The sequence below is a fragment of the Microtus ochrogaster genome, chromosome 1, assembly GCF_000317375.1.
Source record: "Microtus ochrogaster isolate Prairie Vole_2 chromosome 1, MicOch1.0, whole genome shotgun sequence".
NCBI classification, from domain to species: Eukaryota; Metazoa; Chordata; class Mammalia; order Rodentia; family Cricetidae; genus Microtus; species Microtus ochrogaster.
The window spans coordinates 50576878-50595095 of NC_022009.1; the positions used below are offsets into that span (position 1 = coordinate 50576878).

The following is an 18218-nucleotide window of genomic DNA, read 5'->3' on the forward strand; positions in this document are numbered from 1 at the left end:
ACCACCACCACCACCACCACCACCACCACCACCACCACCACCATCATCATCAGCCCCTGAGTCAAATTAATACTGACCACATGTGCCATGCACTGGGCATGTTACCATGCACTGGGCATGAGCTTATCAGCATCCATATCCCCAAAGAAAAGTGACTCTCTCTCTCTCTGCAGCCATCAGCCACCAACAGCTTCACCACTGCAGGGTGGCCTTGAGAGCCCTCTCCAATCCACGCTGGAATTTTGGCTGGCTTGATTTTTTTGTAAGGCTTGTGCAAGCAACCACAGCTGCTTTGAGTTGATGTGTTCAACAGCGATGTAATTTCCAGAAGTCAGTATTTCACAACTTTCCTACTCATCCTCTGGCTATTGCATTCTTTCTGACCTCTCTTTTTTCTATGGTCCCTGAGCCTTGGATGGATGGAAATAGGTAGAGATGGCCCGTCTACAGCTGAATAGTCATATTTACTTATTCTCAGTACTCTGACCACTTAGGTCAGAGTATTAACCACACTACCCATTGCAAAAAGAAGCTTTTTAATTAAACTTGAGAGCAGCACGAATCTATGGCAATAAGCATATTTAGAAGGCCATTTGAAACATGGCCATTTATTGAAACGCCAGTAGGTTATGGTTTATGGAAGCTCTTGACGAGGTTCACAGTACCAGACATGAAATCCCTCCTGTGAAGAAGACCTCTAATGCAGTAATAAAGTAGTTGGCAGAGTCTTTATTGTACCATAACCATGAGGTTTGATAACAGTAGCTATGTCTATTTTAGGACTTTTTGACAAAAAATAAAATCCATCCTAAATGAATAGGTATATTCTGCATTTTCATACATGAGTTAGTTTTACCAAAAAGTACAAAATAAGCATGGCTTGGAACACGGAGGGTGGTACAGCCTATTCAGATATCCTGTGAGTGCCCAGTTTTCTCTCTTATGACCACACACACACAGAGAGAGAGAGAGAGAGAGAGAGAGAGAGAGAGAGAGAGAGAGAGAGAGAGAGAGAGAGACCTTTTTTTTTTTTTGGTTTTTCGAGACAGGGTCCATTTTTATAGTGTCTCCAGCGGTTCTACAGCAGTAACTATGGTTCTTCTGTCCCATATCTGGTGATTGCTTGGATGTTAGATTCCAGCCATGAAACTTACTAACCTAAGTGTCAGAAATAAAAATTACAAGGTCAGCCATGCTATAAGAAGAGACCCTCTGGGTAACTGATCATGTACTTTTGACGCCATGTGATTTTCCATAAGTCCATATGTGTGTATCCGCCTGGTCTTGCTGGGAAATGTATTCCCAGAAGACTGTCACATTCCTACTGCACTGAAGGGACCCCACCAGTTCCAGTCATATTGACCTTCCTTTTTCTTGGCCTTGGTGGTGGCCAATGCAGTTCCCTTTAAAATATTTCTTTACAAAAATCATCTTTATAATGACTTGTAAGAAAAGATAGGTGTTCAAAAATGACGGTCCTTCTGGACTCCGTGTGGAGGTGGAATTACACGAGTGACCCTGCCTCCTGTCTCGAGCACTCTGCAAATGTGAGAGAACTTTACAAGCAGGAAGGACCTCAGAATGTCCTATTGCTCCATGGATTTGGCTAGCAGCTTACAGATGTGCTTTTATTTCCTTATAGATCACGTTTTATATTCTGGTGAAGGCCGTTTATACCTTGGGCTACAGTGTTTCTCTGATGTCTCTTACAACAGGAAGCATAATTATCTGCCTCTTCAGGTAAGGAGCAAAACTGGGCAATTCTGTAAACAATAATAAACCAGCAAACTTACCTATAGGTTTTTTGGTACCTCAGAGGGTTAGGCCCCTGACTTGGAGCCCTTCCATGTGCCAAATGATAGATTGTTCTTGGGGCTAGAGAGATGGATTATTTGCTCTTGCAGAGCACTGGGATTCAGTTCCCAGCATCCATATTGTATCACACAACCACCTATCACTCCAATTGCAAGAAATCTCTTGCCACTTTCTGGCCTCTGTGTCCACCCATACACACATGATATACATAAACTCAGTTACACATATGCACAAATATAAATAAAATAGGGTACCCTTGAAGAAACCTAGCAAGGAATACGTTACTGGCAATTTTTGCCTAAACATTTCCCATTTCTTTTGTAAACAGGTAATATTGCCCTTTAGTTCAGCAATCACTTATTAAACAAGTAGGTCATATACAAAACATGGAACTATGAATACCGGATGATCTGTCCTTTCCCTTCAGAAGCTTCTGGGTGCTCTATGAAGATGTGTTGAATCTAAGAGCTTAAAGGGAGGAATCACACTGAATGGGTTCAAATCCTGTTTAGCCTCTTTGTATCTGTGTGACCTTGGACAAATTGTACAATCCCTACGTACATCTATAATATTATATATAATATAATATACTACTAATTGGGGCACTCCAAAGGGTCCTTGAATTTGAAGTGCTGCAGATTGGAAGGGCGTGGGTGGCACAAACCTAGCACAGGAGCCCTGCAATCCTGTCTGACTGTTCTCTTTCTGGTAGTGAGGTCGGATGGTGCCCCATCACCGCCTGTTCAGGATGAGAACCTTGGTCCACAGGAGCATAAGTGGATACGCCTATGGGATGATTCCACTGAGCACACTAGCATTTGGTGTGAGTCCCAGGGCTCCCATCACCTCTGTGTTCTCTCTGCTGAGGACAAGCATAAGTGTTGCACTATGTGAGAGAAAGTCATTGTCGACAGAAGGGACATTTCTGTCATCCACCAGTGAAGGAGCTGGGTATGCTGGAGGACACAGCCTCGAAGTTCCGCAACCACAGACAAGTTACACTGTTCCTCCTTCGGGATGTTAACATGACTGGTATATCACTATGTGTTAAATTATCTCTGTGTTCTAACATTCTTTTAAAGAGAAAACTGTTAAGAAATGATACCTAGAGAAATAAGCTGCTGTGGGGTAGCATGGAAAATATCTATTTCCCATCTTGAATAAGACATTCTCAAATCTCTGTCCCTTCGCATTGTACCATGTGGCATGGCCAGCCAAGCCAAAGGCCTTTGGAGCTTTGCACGGGTGATTTTGACCTTCCAGAGAACCTGTAATATTCTTTTTTCATGGGTAGCCATACTGTCTTTTAGATTTGAACATAACCCCCGCCCCCGTTTCAGAACTCTTCAGTTGAAAAGAGCCATTTGCCCTGATAGTGCTCCAGGCACAGAAACTGGAGCTCAGGCACTTTGGGGGGATTTTTATTTTGCACCTTTGACTCATGCCACCTCTTGTCTGTCAGAAGTGATGCTCAGTGAATATCCATGGAAAACTAAGTCAATTCTAAGGTTTGTAATATGAAAACAGCATGTTCTGGCATGTTCTGCTGTTCAAATTTACCCAGAGAACAAAATTAGTTGTAGTTGCCAAACATTTAATATCCCTAATAAGCGTTTAGAAAAACAAAACAAAAAAATATTGGATAACCAAGTCCTTAACTGACACAGAGAAATGGGGCAGCTCATGTCCTAGATCAGGTCCCAAACGGTAGCATAGACAGACCGTGCTGGCACATGCAGGGTCCCATTGTGCATTAGAATCAGCAGAATGATAGCTGTGATCTAAAACATGGCAGACAGCTCCTACCAACAGAAATTGCTAAACTGTGCCTCATGGATATTTCATTCCATCCCACACCTTCATCCAATAAGAGAGTTTTACCACCCTGGATTTTAACAGGCAGAGTGAAGGCCAGCAGTTACTAGACACTTGAGGACTGAAGGGTGCTGAGGGGAGAGCAATGCAAACAGGTTATCAGCATTGTGATAAGTGCCACGTATCCACAAAGTCTGCTCTGGACACGTGGAGTGAGCCACCACAGCTCTACTCATCCAGGAGCCACACACTGTTGCTATCTATCAGACCTACCTACCCCTGGAATGACACTTGACAGTGACCGCTCAGTGATGGCCCACCCTGCAGCCCCACTCTGTGGAAACTAGGGTGAGCAAGGAGGAAGGAAGGAACAACAAACACTAAAGGAAAGGACTGGATATTTTGGAAACATGAGAAGCAGGGGGCGGGAGTCATAATAACACTCACCCGAGGAAGTGATGCTGAGGAGAGATGCCTGCTGTGTATACGCACCCGACCAGCAGGAGTCACGAATCCTGCTGCACAGAGCCAGCCATATATTTCATGTGCGGAACCAAACACATCTTAGTAACGTAGACATTCAGTAAAAAGGATGTGTCCTTGCTCAATTTGTAACATGGGTAAATACAATAGCTGGCTCAAGTTGCAGGACACTGTCTGAACCAGAAGCCCTCCATAGCTATCTTCGTCCATAACACCCTCTGCCCCAAAGGTGAGCACCATTCATTACACATACACCACGCTTTCTTTATCCATCTACCTGCTGATGGACACCTAGACTGATTCAGACTAGTCACAATAAATACAGATGTGCAAGGAATTCTGTGCTGTGCTTATTTGCAGTCTGTCAAAAGCTGTCCTAGTTTACCTGCGTTGCTGTGGAAAACAAAAACACTGACCAAAAGCAAATTAGGAGAGGAGCCCCTTTGTTTGACTTAAACTCCCAGGTAGAGTCCTTCACTGAGGAATGTAGAGTGAGTCTACATTCTAATTTTCTCAATAATAAAAACCCAGAGTCAGATATTAGGGGGTGAAAGCTGAAAGATCAGAGAAGCAAAGCAGACAGCCACTAGTTCGTACCTCTATGAAATCCTCAGACCAGAAAGAGGCCAACCTCCTGTCTCTTCCCGCCTTATATTCTTCTCTCTGCCCAGACATATCACTTCCTGTCTGTCTGTACAGACCTTCAGACCTCTATGGTTAACTAGCTCCACCCACTGATCTTTAGGCAAGCTTTATTTGTTAGAGTACAGACAAGATTATCACCACAGAGGAAACTGAGAGAAAGAACCCAAGTAGAAAACTCAATCAGAACCACGGAGGAACACTGCGTGCTGTCCCACTCCTTTGACTGTCGTACAAAGCCCAGGTCCACTTGCCTAAGGAGAGTGCCACCTCAGTAAAGGCTTCTTCTCTAAGGTGGCTGACTCTAAGCTGTGTTAACTTGACAATTAAAGCTAGCCAGGGAAATCTACTTCTTGTTGACTTGAAACACACGCACACACACGCACACACAAACACACACACACACACCACTATTAATTCCTAACTTCTCCTTTCCTACCACCAATATCTCAGGTAATATCACAATATAAAACATGGTTCAACTTAAAAAAAAAAGTCATAGTCTTAAATTGTTCTGTGATATTTAAAAGTACAATTCTCTTCAAAAAGCCAAAGTGTCTCAACTGGAGTCTCCTGAAAATCAAAAACAACGTAACTACCTTCTTATTCTGAGTGGGAAAAAGCAGGGAATAGGAACAATCAGATCAGAGAAAAATCCAAAGTCTAACAATGTAAATACAAATTCTATAGCTCAGTGTCCAATATCTAGGAGTCACCCATAGCGCTAAAGGGTTTGGGCAGCCAACTCTCCAATGCTGCCACTAGCAGCACACACAGCTTGGCTGGTGAGATCCAGTCAGCTTCACACCTGCCACTATCCTTGATGAACGAACCACAACCCTGGCATCTCCAATACCCTTTGGCCCCCCGCTGCAACTGACATTGCACCTTTATCAGTAACCTCTCTGGAGGCACCAGGCCTCAGATACTCTCCTGGCCCCCCCTGTCCTACTTCTTTCATGCCTTCGAAAGCAGCACTTTGTGAGACACTTCTTACACGCTGCCTATTTTGACTGTCACATTGCCATGTAGCCTTGGCCACCTTATGTTACAGCTTCTGTGTGCTAGGCCTGAGGAGATACTTTCCTATTGTCCTGATGACGCATCGAAGAGTTCACTTCAGTGGTGCTCATCTCTTGTTAATCACAGCTGATTCTTTGGCCACAGCTGAACCAGCATCTGTAGTCTTAGTCTAAAATACCACAAAAATGGCCCTGACAAAGTCTTTACTTCCTTCTAAAACTTCCTAAGCCCTGCAGGCTCTCTCCTATTGTCTACATTTCTCACCGCACTCTCAAGCCCAAAAAGCTCTGAATACTCAAACAGCTTTTCCAGCTCAAAAGTTAAACTCTCCCAAAATCATCAGGTTATCGCAACAACAACAACATCATTTCTCCAGTAGCAAGTTTGTCCTGGTTTGAACTCTTTTACTATAGTGAAACACCATAACCTCAATCATGTTAGGGAGGAAAGGGTTGTTTGGCTTACATATCCAGGTCATGGCCCATCACTGAGGGAAGCCAGGGTATGAACTCAATCAGTAACCCGAAGCAGAAACCATAGAAGAACATGCTTGCTGCCTTGCTCCCTTGATCATTTTCTGAAACAACTGTGGGCTGGGCCTTTCCACGTCAATCATCAATCAAAGCAATCCTTCCCAACCATGACCACATGCCCAACTGATCTAGGTTATTCCTCAGTTGAGGTTTCTCCTTAAGATGACTCTAGATTGTCTCAAGTTGACAACTAAAACTAACCTAGGAATTGTATTGCTGGATCATATAGCTATGCTAATTTTAGTTTTTGAGAAAGCCCCACACTGACTTCCAAAGTCAGTACACAAATTTACTATCCCACCAACCTCCTGCACATATAAATAGTAGTAGTAGTAATTCAAAAACAGCGTGGTACTGGCACAAAAACAGACACATAGTAGAAGTAAATAGAACAGTAGATCCAAAAATAAATCTACATAGCTATACCACCTAATTTTTGACTAAGTTATCAAAGCCTGCATTGGATCAAAGACAGCTTCTTCAGCCAGTGGTGCTGCTAAGCCTGGCTCCCAACATGTAGAAGATTGAACTAGACTGACATTTCTCACTGTGTGTTAAATGGCAGCATTGTTAAGCTCACACTTAGCATAGTTATTACCAACTTTGAGTTTTAATCTTTCTCTTTGTTTTCTTTCTGTCAGAAAGTTATTTATTCCAGTTTCCCTCTTTTATACTATTTTCATTCACTTATAATTCTATTTTCATTCACTTATAATCTGACATTTACAATACATTCCCTCCCGATCCCTCTCCTTTCTCCTTCCCTCCCCCTCTCTCCCCACTGCCAGGCCACAACACACAACACATTCTCTTATTTATAGCAGTTAACCTCTAAACTACTTTTTACCACTTACCAGTCAATTCAAGCACATTATATTTTAACTCCATGTACCATTCATGCCTTTTTGGTTTTGTAAATTTTAATTCCATGTTGAGATCCCATAGACATTATTATTTTAGGCTGGTGTTTATTTAGCAAGCTCTCCATTCTACCCACACTTTCTTTCCTGCTGGGCTCATCCCCCTGCTTCTCCTGAGCCTCCCTAGCTGCCTCTGCTTACAGTCTCATTGCAGTGAATTCTCAAGGCTTTTTGCTTGCTTTTTAAAATGATATTTCTGAATACGGAGGATAAGATTGTGTCTCTTAAGAAGATGCCTATGGCACAAGCTTGCTCCTAAAAGCATGGTCTTTCCCCCTTGAACATCTCTCTGAGAGCCACCTGCTTTGTGCAGCTTGCACTCATTGACTCGGTGGCATTTCTTCTGGATCCGTCTCAGTGTCAAGCATCTCATCTGTTACTCTGTGATCTGTTTCAGAAATTCTTGACTGGAACCCCCTGAAAAATTGCTTCCATATCATATTCTTCTCCTGGAACACCATCCTCCCTTGTGTTTGGTGTTTTGACCTTTTTCTCATATATTTCCTTACCATTCTCCTATCTTTCCCATTATTTCATGTCTCTCCACTTAAATCTAGACATGCGCAACAGACCCAGTTCATAAAGCACTTTCATTTGCAAAGTCTGATCTTCTGTTGGATGTCTCTTTCATTCTTGAGACCAGAGGGACTTGTGGGAGCAGGTATTTCAGGTTGTTTTCTTTTTAAAGATGGTTTTAGTGTATCCTATGAGAGCTTTATGCATAGATGAAATGCATTTTGAGTATATCCAATGCCCTCCCCACTTCCAACTCCTCTCAGACTCTTTACACACTCACTCAAATTCGTGTCCTTAGGTTTTTATGATGGATTCCTAGCTAGTGTTTACTTTCAGTTTAGCACTATCAAGAGTCACTTATAAAGAGGAAGTCTCATTCGAGAGTTCACATTGGGCTGACCATGGTCATATTTGTGGGGAATTGTCTTGACCGCTGATTGAGGTAGGAGGGCCTAGCCAATTGTTGGTGGCACCATCTCTGGACAGGTGGGCCTGGGCTATACAAGAAAGCTAAGTGAGCAAGCTAGAAAAAGTAAGTCACTAACCAACTCTCCTTCATGGTTTCTGCTCCACGTTCCTGCTTTGAGTTCCTTCCCCGAATTTCCTCAGTGATAGATTATTACCTGGAACTGTCAGCTTAAATAAGCCTTTCCTCCCCCACTTTGTAGTGATATTTCATTTGTATTTTAATAAGTAAAGCTTTCCTGAAGTTCAGAGAGTAAAACAGCTGTACTAAACAGGCTTACAGGCCAGGCAGCAATGGCACACACCTTTAATCCCAGCAGCCACACTAGTTGGCCATAGAAACCAGGTGGTAGTGGTGCACACCCTTAATCCCAGCCCTAGAGAGGAATATAAGACGGGAGGAGACAGCTCTCAGACACAGTCTCATTCTGAGATTCCTGGAGGCAAGATCGCCAGTTAGGACTGAGGTAGAGGTAAGAGTCAGTAGTTGCCTGTTTTGCTTTTCTGACCTTCAGGTTGAATCCCACTTTCTGTCTCTGGGTTTTTATTAATCAAGCTTCACCACTTGGCTTTTGGTCATGGTATTTATCACAGCAACGTAAATCAAACTAGGCCAAGGGATAACCGATTGCCTTCTGACTGGATTTAAGATCTGTTACTCAAGATGCAACTCATGCCTGGTGTTGTAAACCTGGCCAAGAACTTGTGGGTGCAGAGCTTCCCTGCCCTAGGGGTGAAACTACTACCTATTATTATGTTAAACGGACACAAATCAAGATCCCTTCTGAATACCCATCTTTATACACACCACTCAGTGTGGTTCTCAGCCTTTACACGTATCAAGATCCCTTCTGAATATCTATCTTTATACACACAGCTCAGTGCAGTTCTCAGCCTTTGCCAGAGAAGCTTGATTAATAATACAGATACATTGTTCGAGGTGCAGAGAATACATGACTGTAGACCGGGTGTGAAGTGGTGCTTGGTGGCCTCATGCCCTTTGTGTGCATGGTGTGTGCACTAATATATGCATGTGCACAGTGTGTAAGAGCTCATGCATGTATGTGCATGAGGAGGCCAGAAGTCAATGACTGGTGTTTTCCTCAATCATTCTCCACTCTGTTTCTGAGATAATCTCTTGCTGATCCTGGAGCTTACTGAGTCCCTAGGGTCCTTTAGTTTCCACCTCCCCGATGTTGCTCCTGGTTGTTTCACATGGGTCTAGAAGATCTAACTTGGGTCCTAACACCGAGTGCAACAAATACTTCACCAACAAAGTCCTTCCAGATTCTTCATGTGCTTATTTTTTAAATATTTATTTATTAATTATGTATACACTGCTCTGTCTACATGTATCCCTGCAGGCCAGAAAAGGGTACCAGATCTTGTTATAGATGGTTGTGAGCCATCATATCGTTGCTGGAATTGAACTCAGAACCTCTGGAAGAGCAGTCAGTGCTCTTAACCTCTGAACCATCTCCCCAGCCCTCCTCATGTACTTTTTAACTGTATTTTCTCTAGTCCCATGTGTGCCTAGTCTCTAATTCAATTGTTTGGTTTCTTATTACATTTTAAGAATTTTTATATGTCTTTGGGGCTTTCTTTGTTTTTCTTCATCTATTCTGCTTTTGATAATTTTTTTGTGAAGACATGAACAAATTTCAGTTATCACATATAAGGACTGACCAAAGTACTGATTTCACCTAAGTCTAAATCAGTGGACCAGTGAGCTTATTGGGGCTGGTTACAGCAGCATGGACAACAGGTTGCTCCAGAAACACAGGCTACTCAGAAGCATCAATGGGAAGCCCACTCAAGCCCACATGATAGTTCATAAAAGCTGTATCCCTGGAGTTCCTGTTCTTAACTTGCCAACTACTAAACAGATTATAGTCTCTCCTCTACACAGAAGTTGTTACAGTTTAAGGGCTGTCCTTGTGAATGTTATAAGTTTCAGGAACTTTCTAAGACTTGTGAGGTGTTTATTTTTGAGCCTGGCAAGTTTTGTTTACTTGCATAGTTTTAAAGAGGTTCCTCCAAGATGAAATTATTACTTTTTGAGCAAATTGCTACACAACAGCTTCTAAGACTGGGTGATTTTCTTTGATCTTTAAATTTACTGACTTTCCCTCCCTTGCCTGCCTAGAGTTCCCTGGGCCATCTCTAGGGACTTTCTAATGCCAGTTGTGCGTATCAAATCTAAAATTTTTATTTAGTTACTTCTTCAAATTTCATCTCTTTATGGAAATTCTGTATTTGTTGAAGGATTGTTCTCTTTATTTCATTCTGTTCTTTGAAAATATTCAAGCATTTGGCTTTAAGCTTCTGTCTAGTGGGGCTACTTCGTGTGATTTTTTTAAAGGAAAAGTTTTATTTATATCATTTTTCCTAGTAGCAATCCAGCTTTCTTGCTTCTTTTAATACTTTATAATCCTTCTGTTGAAATTGGACATTTATAATAAAATGATGTGATAACTCTGGAAATCAAATTTTGTATTTCATTTTTGTTGTTCTTTGTTAGGAGCTGAAGGGGTTTCTATATTATTTATTTTATTTTATCAGTTTTTGTGGTACTTGAGATTGAACTCAAAGCCTTTCAAATGCCAAACAAGCAGTATACCACAGAGGTATAACTCAACCCTTGCATTTACTTTTTATTTTGAGACAGAGTCTCCGTGCAGTGCTTAGATTGTCCTTAAAGTCCTTCTTGGTCCCAGGCAAGTCTTTAATTTGCAGCCTTCATGTCTCATGCCTCTGAGTAGCTGGTACTATAGCTCTATGCAGCCAGGCTCAGGTTGTAATTATTTATTTAGTGATTTTTCTAAACTTTTCTATTTTGTAGAGTTTGTGCTGGCCCTTTTGGTCTCTGAAGCCTAAGCACCATTATCTATCAGTCACTTACTTAGTGATAGAGGTATTATCAGACATCCACAGTAGAAGGGAGAAAATAGGAAGAAAATAAGATGTATTTCCCATCTGAGGAGTCTGGCTGTGTTGGAAACACTCCTTTAATACTTGACAAGGCTGTTTACAATGCTGCCTTAATTTCACTTTTTGCTTATGCTAAATCTAAAGATCACCTGAGGTGAAAGCTTTCTGGGAACATATGACCTGTCTGGAGCATGCATGCTGGATTATAAAGTCCTCTGTATATATGACAGGTTTTCAAAATCCTAGTTTTCCAAAGGACTTCACTCCCTAGCCTCTCTTCTTAGGCTCCAGAATGTCTGTCAATGTTGGCCTTAGGCAGCTGCCAGATCTATTTGGCTTTCACGATAGCTGCTTTTCTGTCTGAATGGGTTCTGGAAGGTTGCACCAGTTGTTCAATGAACTTAGAAGTAAAAAGAGAAAGAGAGAGAGAAAGAAAGAAAGAAAGAAAGAAAGAAAGAAAGAAAGAAAGAGAGAAAGACAGACCAGTATCTTGTATTTGTAGTGATTGCTGAGACCACACAGAGACCACCAGCTACCGTCTCCAGAAAAGCACCAAACTGAGCATGTGCCATAGGACAAGGCAAGGCTGGCCTCCAGTGTGCTTACCTGGGGTGGGAGATCACATAGCTGTCAACTCTGAGTATTTTCCAGAGTTACAACAGGACTAATCTGAGTAGTTTAGCCAGATTTTCAGGGTTTCCTGGAAGGGTTGGACAGAAGCCCCTAGTTCACTGTTTTCACTGGCCTCCTTTGTTGGAATTTTAATTCTGATTTCAGGTGACTAACTTTTGGAAAGTTCTTGTTAAATTCAACAATTTTTTTAAAAGTCTATGTACCTTTTTAATTCAACATTTTAACCCAACGAAAGTTTCTTCATCTTCCTCTACCACACAGAAAACAGCATCTGCTGTTCATGAAATTTGTGACATAGCCTGGTCCAGTTTTGTTCCATTTGTACATAGAAAAGAAAAGCCTCCAACAGAATTAATGTATTAACCTCTGCCAGAGCAGTGTCTCTCTTGTGTGTAATACTAGAGGGCCCATACAGCTGACACTCCGTGGTGCACACACACACCAGTAGATACATATATGACGCATCTGTTAAAGTGAAGGCCAGCACTACCATGACCAGGACACAGTGTGCAAAGAAAAGGCAGGCCATGATACTTTTGTTTTTAACTCTAGATTAATGAAATTACACAGAACTTGGAATCGGCCCCCATTGGCCATATTTAATTATTAATTAAATTACACAGAACTTGGAATCAGCCCCCATTGGCCATATTTCAGTCTCATTTGTTCTGATAGTTCTGCCTGATTGGTCAGAGCATGCCAGGGACATGAGAGAGACAAATGGTAGGTCAACGCCTGTGTGACCAGAAATAGGGGTCAATGAGAAAGCATCCGCCTGTGCCCTCAGCCAACAGCAAGCTTCTGTCAAAGGACAGTCAAGAATGGGATGAGTTGTTGTGTAACCAGGAGACGAATTGCAGATCCTAACCCAAGACGGAACCCTGTGCGCGGGGCGAACCATCCTTTGTGTCAATATAAAGAGGAGAAAGTCAATTTTTACAGAAGGCAGTTTCCTACTTAACACATCAGAGTTGAAGCCTTGAAAGCCAAGTATCATCTGAGGAATAGTTAGAGTCATGGCTGCAGCTCTGCCTCAAAGTAGGAACATCAGACAGAAAGACCACAAGGTACACCAGAAGAGGAGCGATAATGAGACAGCCACACTTCGCTATCCAGCCTGTGTTCCCGAACCACAGGGGGACGGAGTACACTTGGCTGCAGGCTCAAGGCAGCTCCTGTGAAACTTTTGAACTCCAACCTAAGGAAGTAATCTGAACGAAAAGGAGAGTTCATGAGCAAAAATAACTTACCATGATGCAAAATTGGAAACAAAAAGTATACTGTGATCATTGCAGTTAAACAAATTATATGAAACTTCATGAACAGACGCTAGATGACAATTAAACATGAATGTCTGTGTTCTCCCTCTTCAGGAAGCTGCACTGCACCAGGAACTACATCCACCTGAATTTGTTCCTCTCCTTCATGCTGAGAGCCATCTCAGTGCTGGTCAAGGACAGTGTGCTCTATTCCAGCTCAGGTACACTGCGCTGCCACGACCAGGCAGCCTCCTGGGTAAGATTTTTCTAAGGGCAAGAACCATGTATACAGGGCAGACCCTAGTGCCTGACAAGAGCCATGTGTACAGGGCAGACCCTAGTGCCTGACAAGCACTTTCCTCTCTAAGGGACAGCAGTGGCCTCGCCCTTCTCCAGCCTGAGCAAGGCAGAAAGGAATGGCTTCAGTCCTGTGTCTGCAACCAAGACCAGGAAGGCCCACAAGAATTCTGGGTGGGAATATTCTTGGGATATGCTATATAGAGATTTGCAATGGTATGGATTATGGTTTATTGATACAAACTTAAGGTCAATTTTGTTATATGTTTATTTTTGCTCTTGATTAAGGTATTGTGTTTATGCAGCTCATTTAAAAATGTAATGTATAATTAATAAATATAGGTTAATAGGTAATCATCAAAAAAAAAAGAATTCTGGGTGGTATCTAGCCACTGTGGAGGCTGGGGAACTGAAGGGCAGCAAGCCCTGGTGACCATTACTGAAATGAGTGCAGCAACAGGTGACAAGTCCTTTTGTAGATGAGGTACACTTGTCCAAATTACCCAGATGCCAAGGGATCAAAAATATTACTCATTTTCTGGAGAAATCAACCCATGTGGTAGAAACGCTGGACAGTGCCAGGGGAAACGCACGTAATCTGCATCTTTCATACAAGAACGGACCATGCTGATGATGGCGTCTGCAGTATGGCGGGGGCTCTCTCCCATGCCAGGCCATTCTGTCTTGGCTCTGCTTGTGGGGTTAGTCACGGCAATTTGCTACCTATTCAACTGGACAGGTATTTGAGAGCTTTCTGCAATCAAGCATTCCCAGGCATGTAAGGCTCCACGTTTGGAAATCTGGTGTGTTATTCCTAATTCGTGGCCTCAGTAACTTAAAGAGGCAGGACACTCTACTGCTTCCCACTGCTGCCTGCAAGTAGACACATCAGATAACACCCTTTGATCCTGAACAGATGTTAATTAGTTTACTTTTGACACAGCAAAGTGCCTTGTAGTTGTATAGCCATTACCATCTTCCTGAAGTGTGTTCTTCAGGCTCATGATACAGAGTGGGCTGTAAAAAAGAATATGTTATAATAGCAAACCAAAAACAGGATGCACCACATGGAAAAGTCTGCTCCCAGGCATACCTTGCTGTCTCTGAAGCTTTTGTCCTGAGGTGAGGGTTTTGCTACCTGTGTTCCAGTGGTAAACACCAAGATGTTGCGAATCCCCTCACTGCAATGCTCAGAGCTGCTCTGAGCAGCTTTCATTCCTTAGCCCCTTTCTGAATGGAGATTAAGGGGAAGTGGATGGGAAAGGAGGTAGACAGGAGGTGTGGGGAGGGAACAGGAGAAGAGGAGGGAGGGGAAACTGTGAACAGTATGTAAAATAAGTGAAAAGTGTTAATTGAATAAAACTTTTTTTAAAAAGAAATTGATCCCCAGAGATAACCCAATACCTACTCTTCTGAAGCACCTATGCTCAACTCTGCCTTGATGCTGACACCCCAAAAGCCTGAACTCTCCTTGTGGAGGGGCAGAGAAAAGGTGGCAGGCACCCCTGAAGTGGGAAAGGGTAAAGCAGTGGCACCACCCCACCACCCTGCTCTGCCCTCTCCACCTCCCGTGGCAGTGTTGACTTTCTTCTAGCGCTAGTCTGTTTCCCTGTCCTGTTTGTAGGTGCTTGATGAACCAGGATTTACCTGCATCCCAAAAGATGAGCCCGGGTTGAGGAAATCTTGCAGTTTCCCCAAAGTACTGAGGAGTCAGCCTGAATGCCTGCTACTCACCCAAGCCCTGACACTAGCATCCTCAGGCCAGTGCCAAGGGCTGAATGAAAGTTGAAGATGGGGACAGGTTCCTCCAGTCTGTTTCCTGAGCTATTCTCCGGGGAGTCGAGTATCCAGCTGGCCCTGGGATTCCTACCAAGAGGAGACAGACAGGAGGGACAAAGAAGGAAGGCAAAGCACAGCATGGAGGGAAGAACGGAGGAAAAAGATAGGGCTGTCTAAAGAATGATAAAGTACTGAACATATTAGCAAAATAGAGTCAGATTGCAGAATGAGCAATAGGAAACAATTTTCTTTCCAGTTTCATTTTTTTTCCATTATATTCCTGGCTGTATTTCACTAAATCAACATTATTCTCCAAAGCAACCCACCAGGAATGCTCCCCACGATGTGACAAATTGCTTTTTCCAGGCAACAGAACGAGTCCGTGCATGAAGAGACCTCTTCCTGGCCAGGGGAGGCTGGCAGAACAGCTAGCTCTTCCATGTGGTTGAAGGCTGCACAGGCTCCTCCACTTCTGGGCAGTTTGCATGCAGCTAAACAGTTTATCATGAGAGCAGAGCAGGTTTCTTTTGGGGTCTGCAGATCCTAAGAAGCCTAAGCTCAGTCCTGCCTGCCTGGATGAGGGGAATGGATAAGCCACAGCTGTAAACACTACAGCAAGACCCAGACAGCCATCTGGACAGACAGGTTCTGTGGCAATGAGGAGAGAGCAGAGCAGTGACCCAGGCTGGAATCCTGGCTAGGGATCCTCACCCCACATAGCTGGCGTCAGAAGACCCAGAAGGTAGGAAATGAGAAGAAAACAGTGAGTGATATTACACACATACATGTCGAGCAAATACAAAACCTGTGCCTGAACACATTTACAAAAATGTGTGAAGATATAGACATGTACAAGATGTTGTCCAAACACATGTGTACATGCATCACAAGTATATTTTGTGCACTTATACACATGCACCCCAGACACATGAATATGCACATGTCTATGTACACAAACAGAGGCACCCAGACAGACCTTTGATCTCTCAGGAGCCCGTTATTGATTTGCCTGGCCCTTTTAATTCTTCCCTGCTACCCTTGCACTGACCTAACAGGGCAGCAGCAGACCCCCATGTGCTCCAGTGTTATGTGGTTCAGTGGCTAGTGCTGTGGAAGGTGAAGTCAGAAGAAGACCTGTGTCACTCAGGCCTGTGGTCCTCACAGATCACATTTGTTAGCAATGAGCAAAGGGAAGGAGGTAAGAACATGGTTTAATAAGAACATGGACTGGTCACAAGCACACTTCTGTGCCTTCTCTTACATAGATGCCCTCAAGTCAGCTGTGCCCTGTTCTCTGCCATCTAGATCATGCTATAGCCATCATATGGTACAGCATAATTCATCTGACTGGCTCCCCAGCACAGACATGGGCTTGGTTTTGCATGTGTCTGTTGTCTCTCTAGGCATACTCTTCCACACACCAATGTGTTCGTCTTTCTGTGAGGTACAACTCACAGGTGAAGTGGAGCAGGCAGCTCAGAGAATCTCAGCAGCCTGGACAGTCATGATAACCCAGACACTTGTTTACTGTTCTGGAAGCCAAAATCCAGAACCAAAGCACTACCCATCGGCATCTCATAAGGGTCAATAAGGAACTGTCTTCTAAATCGCATCCTCATTACCACCTAAACACCTCCTCATACCATCATCTGGGGGCTAGTACCTTACTGTCTTAGTAAAGTACCTATTGCTGTGAAGAAACACCATGACCACAGCAACTCATATAAAGAAAATATTTAATTGAGGTGGCAGCTTACAGTCCATTATCATCATGGTAGGAAGCATGGTGGCTGGGAGTGTGGTGGTATGCAGGCAGACATGGGCCTGGCTACAGCTTGTAGGTAGAGGCTGCTCATTTGTTCCTGGTCACCTAGACCTGAAATAACCACACAGAAACTATATTATTTGCAATACTGCTTGGCCAATAGCTTAAGTATATACTAGCTAGCTCTTATATCTTAAATTAACCCGTTTCTATTAATCTGTGTATTGCCACACCGTTGTGGTCTACCAGTAAGGTTCTATCTGGCATCTATCTCCTGCATATGTCTCCTGCAGCAGCTCCATGGCTTCCCACTGACTCCACCTTCTTTCTCCCAGCATTTAGTTTAGTTTTCCCACCTACCTCTACTCTGCCCTATCACAGGCCGAAGTAGCTTCTTTGTTCATTAACCAATAAAAGCAACACATATACAAAAGGACTTCCCACATCAACATCTTAATCAGAAGAGAACAGAAAGTGAACTATGACACTGGGAATAGCTTGAGCATAGGAGACCTCAAAGCCCACACCCGCAATGATATATCCAAAAAGGTCATACCTCCTCCAACCAAACCACACACTCCCTTTGGGAGCCATTTCTTTTAAACCACCAACTTACAAATTACAAAGGCAGATTCATTTCAAATTGTAAGCAAATTAATTGATTGGTCTTGAAAATGCACCAGGAGAGCTATGACATGATGTTCTCTCCTTGGTGCCCAGTATTTCTTTCAAAGACACTGCCAAGAGCAGCCTTCCTGGGATTCTCTCAGACAGCCCCTACCACCAAAAATGGTGTTATCATTCCTTGACAAGTTTGCCTATTATCATTGTTTACTGAAATGAGCCTTTTATGTTTCTGTTGCAAATGCATTTTCAGAGCCACCATTTGTCAATTGCATTTTAGTGATATTTTGCTTCCTAGATGTTTTCAGTATTTTTGTAAGCTATAAACTCAAAATTGTCTTCTAGCCTTTTAGCAGTATGTTTATGTTTGGGTTTCAGGCTTCCTATTCTGATTTAGAGATATTTATTTTCAATTTTGTTCATTTATGTCTTTAATACACTTGTAATTTACTTATTTTGTGTTTTAAGGTAGGATAGGCTTTATCAAATGTCAAAAAGCAAGATACATTTAAAATGTCATCACCTACCAGATTCTCAATGATTTTCAATTTGTTTCACCCACTATCCCAATGAATCATAACAAGATACAAAACTGTGGATCTTTGTTTTTCATTTTCATGGATGGGTGGTTGTGACATTTGTGCTCAGGATCCCACAATAGGAGCAGAACCTGCTGGAATCTCACTGATGGTGAAGATGAACAGTAAGAAGTCTCTGG

At 42.9% G+C, this 18218-nt stretch overlaps 1 protein-coding gene across 1 annotated transcript in view; it reads left to right on the top strand.

Annotated features, from left to right (window-relative positions):
- Vipr2 (vasoactive intestinal peptide receptor 2) overlaps positions 1-18218 on the top strand; it is a 72142-nt gene that overhangs the window by 44428 nt on the left and 9496 nt on the right. The window contains exons 5-6 of the mRNA XM_005343675.2: positions 1643-1740; positions 13150-13291. Coding sequence (XP_005343732.1) covers positions 1643-1740; positions 13150-13291 — 240 coding nt within the window. The remainder of the gene's footprint in view (positions 1-1642; positions 1741-13149; positions 13292-18218) is intronic.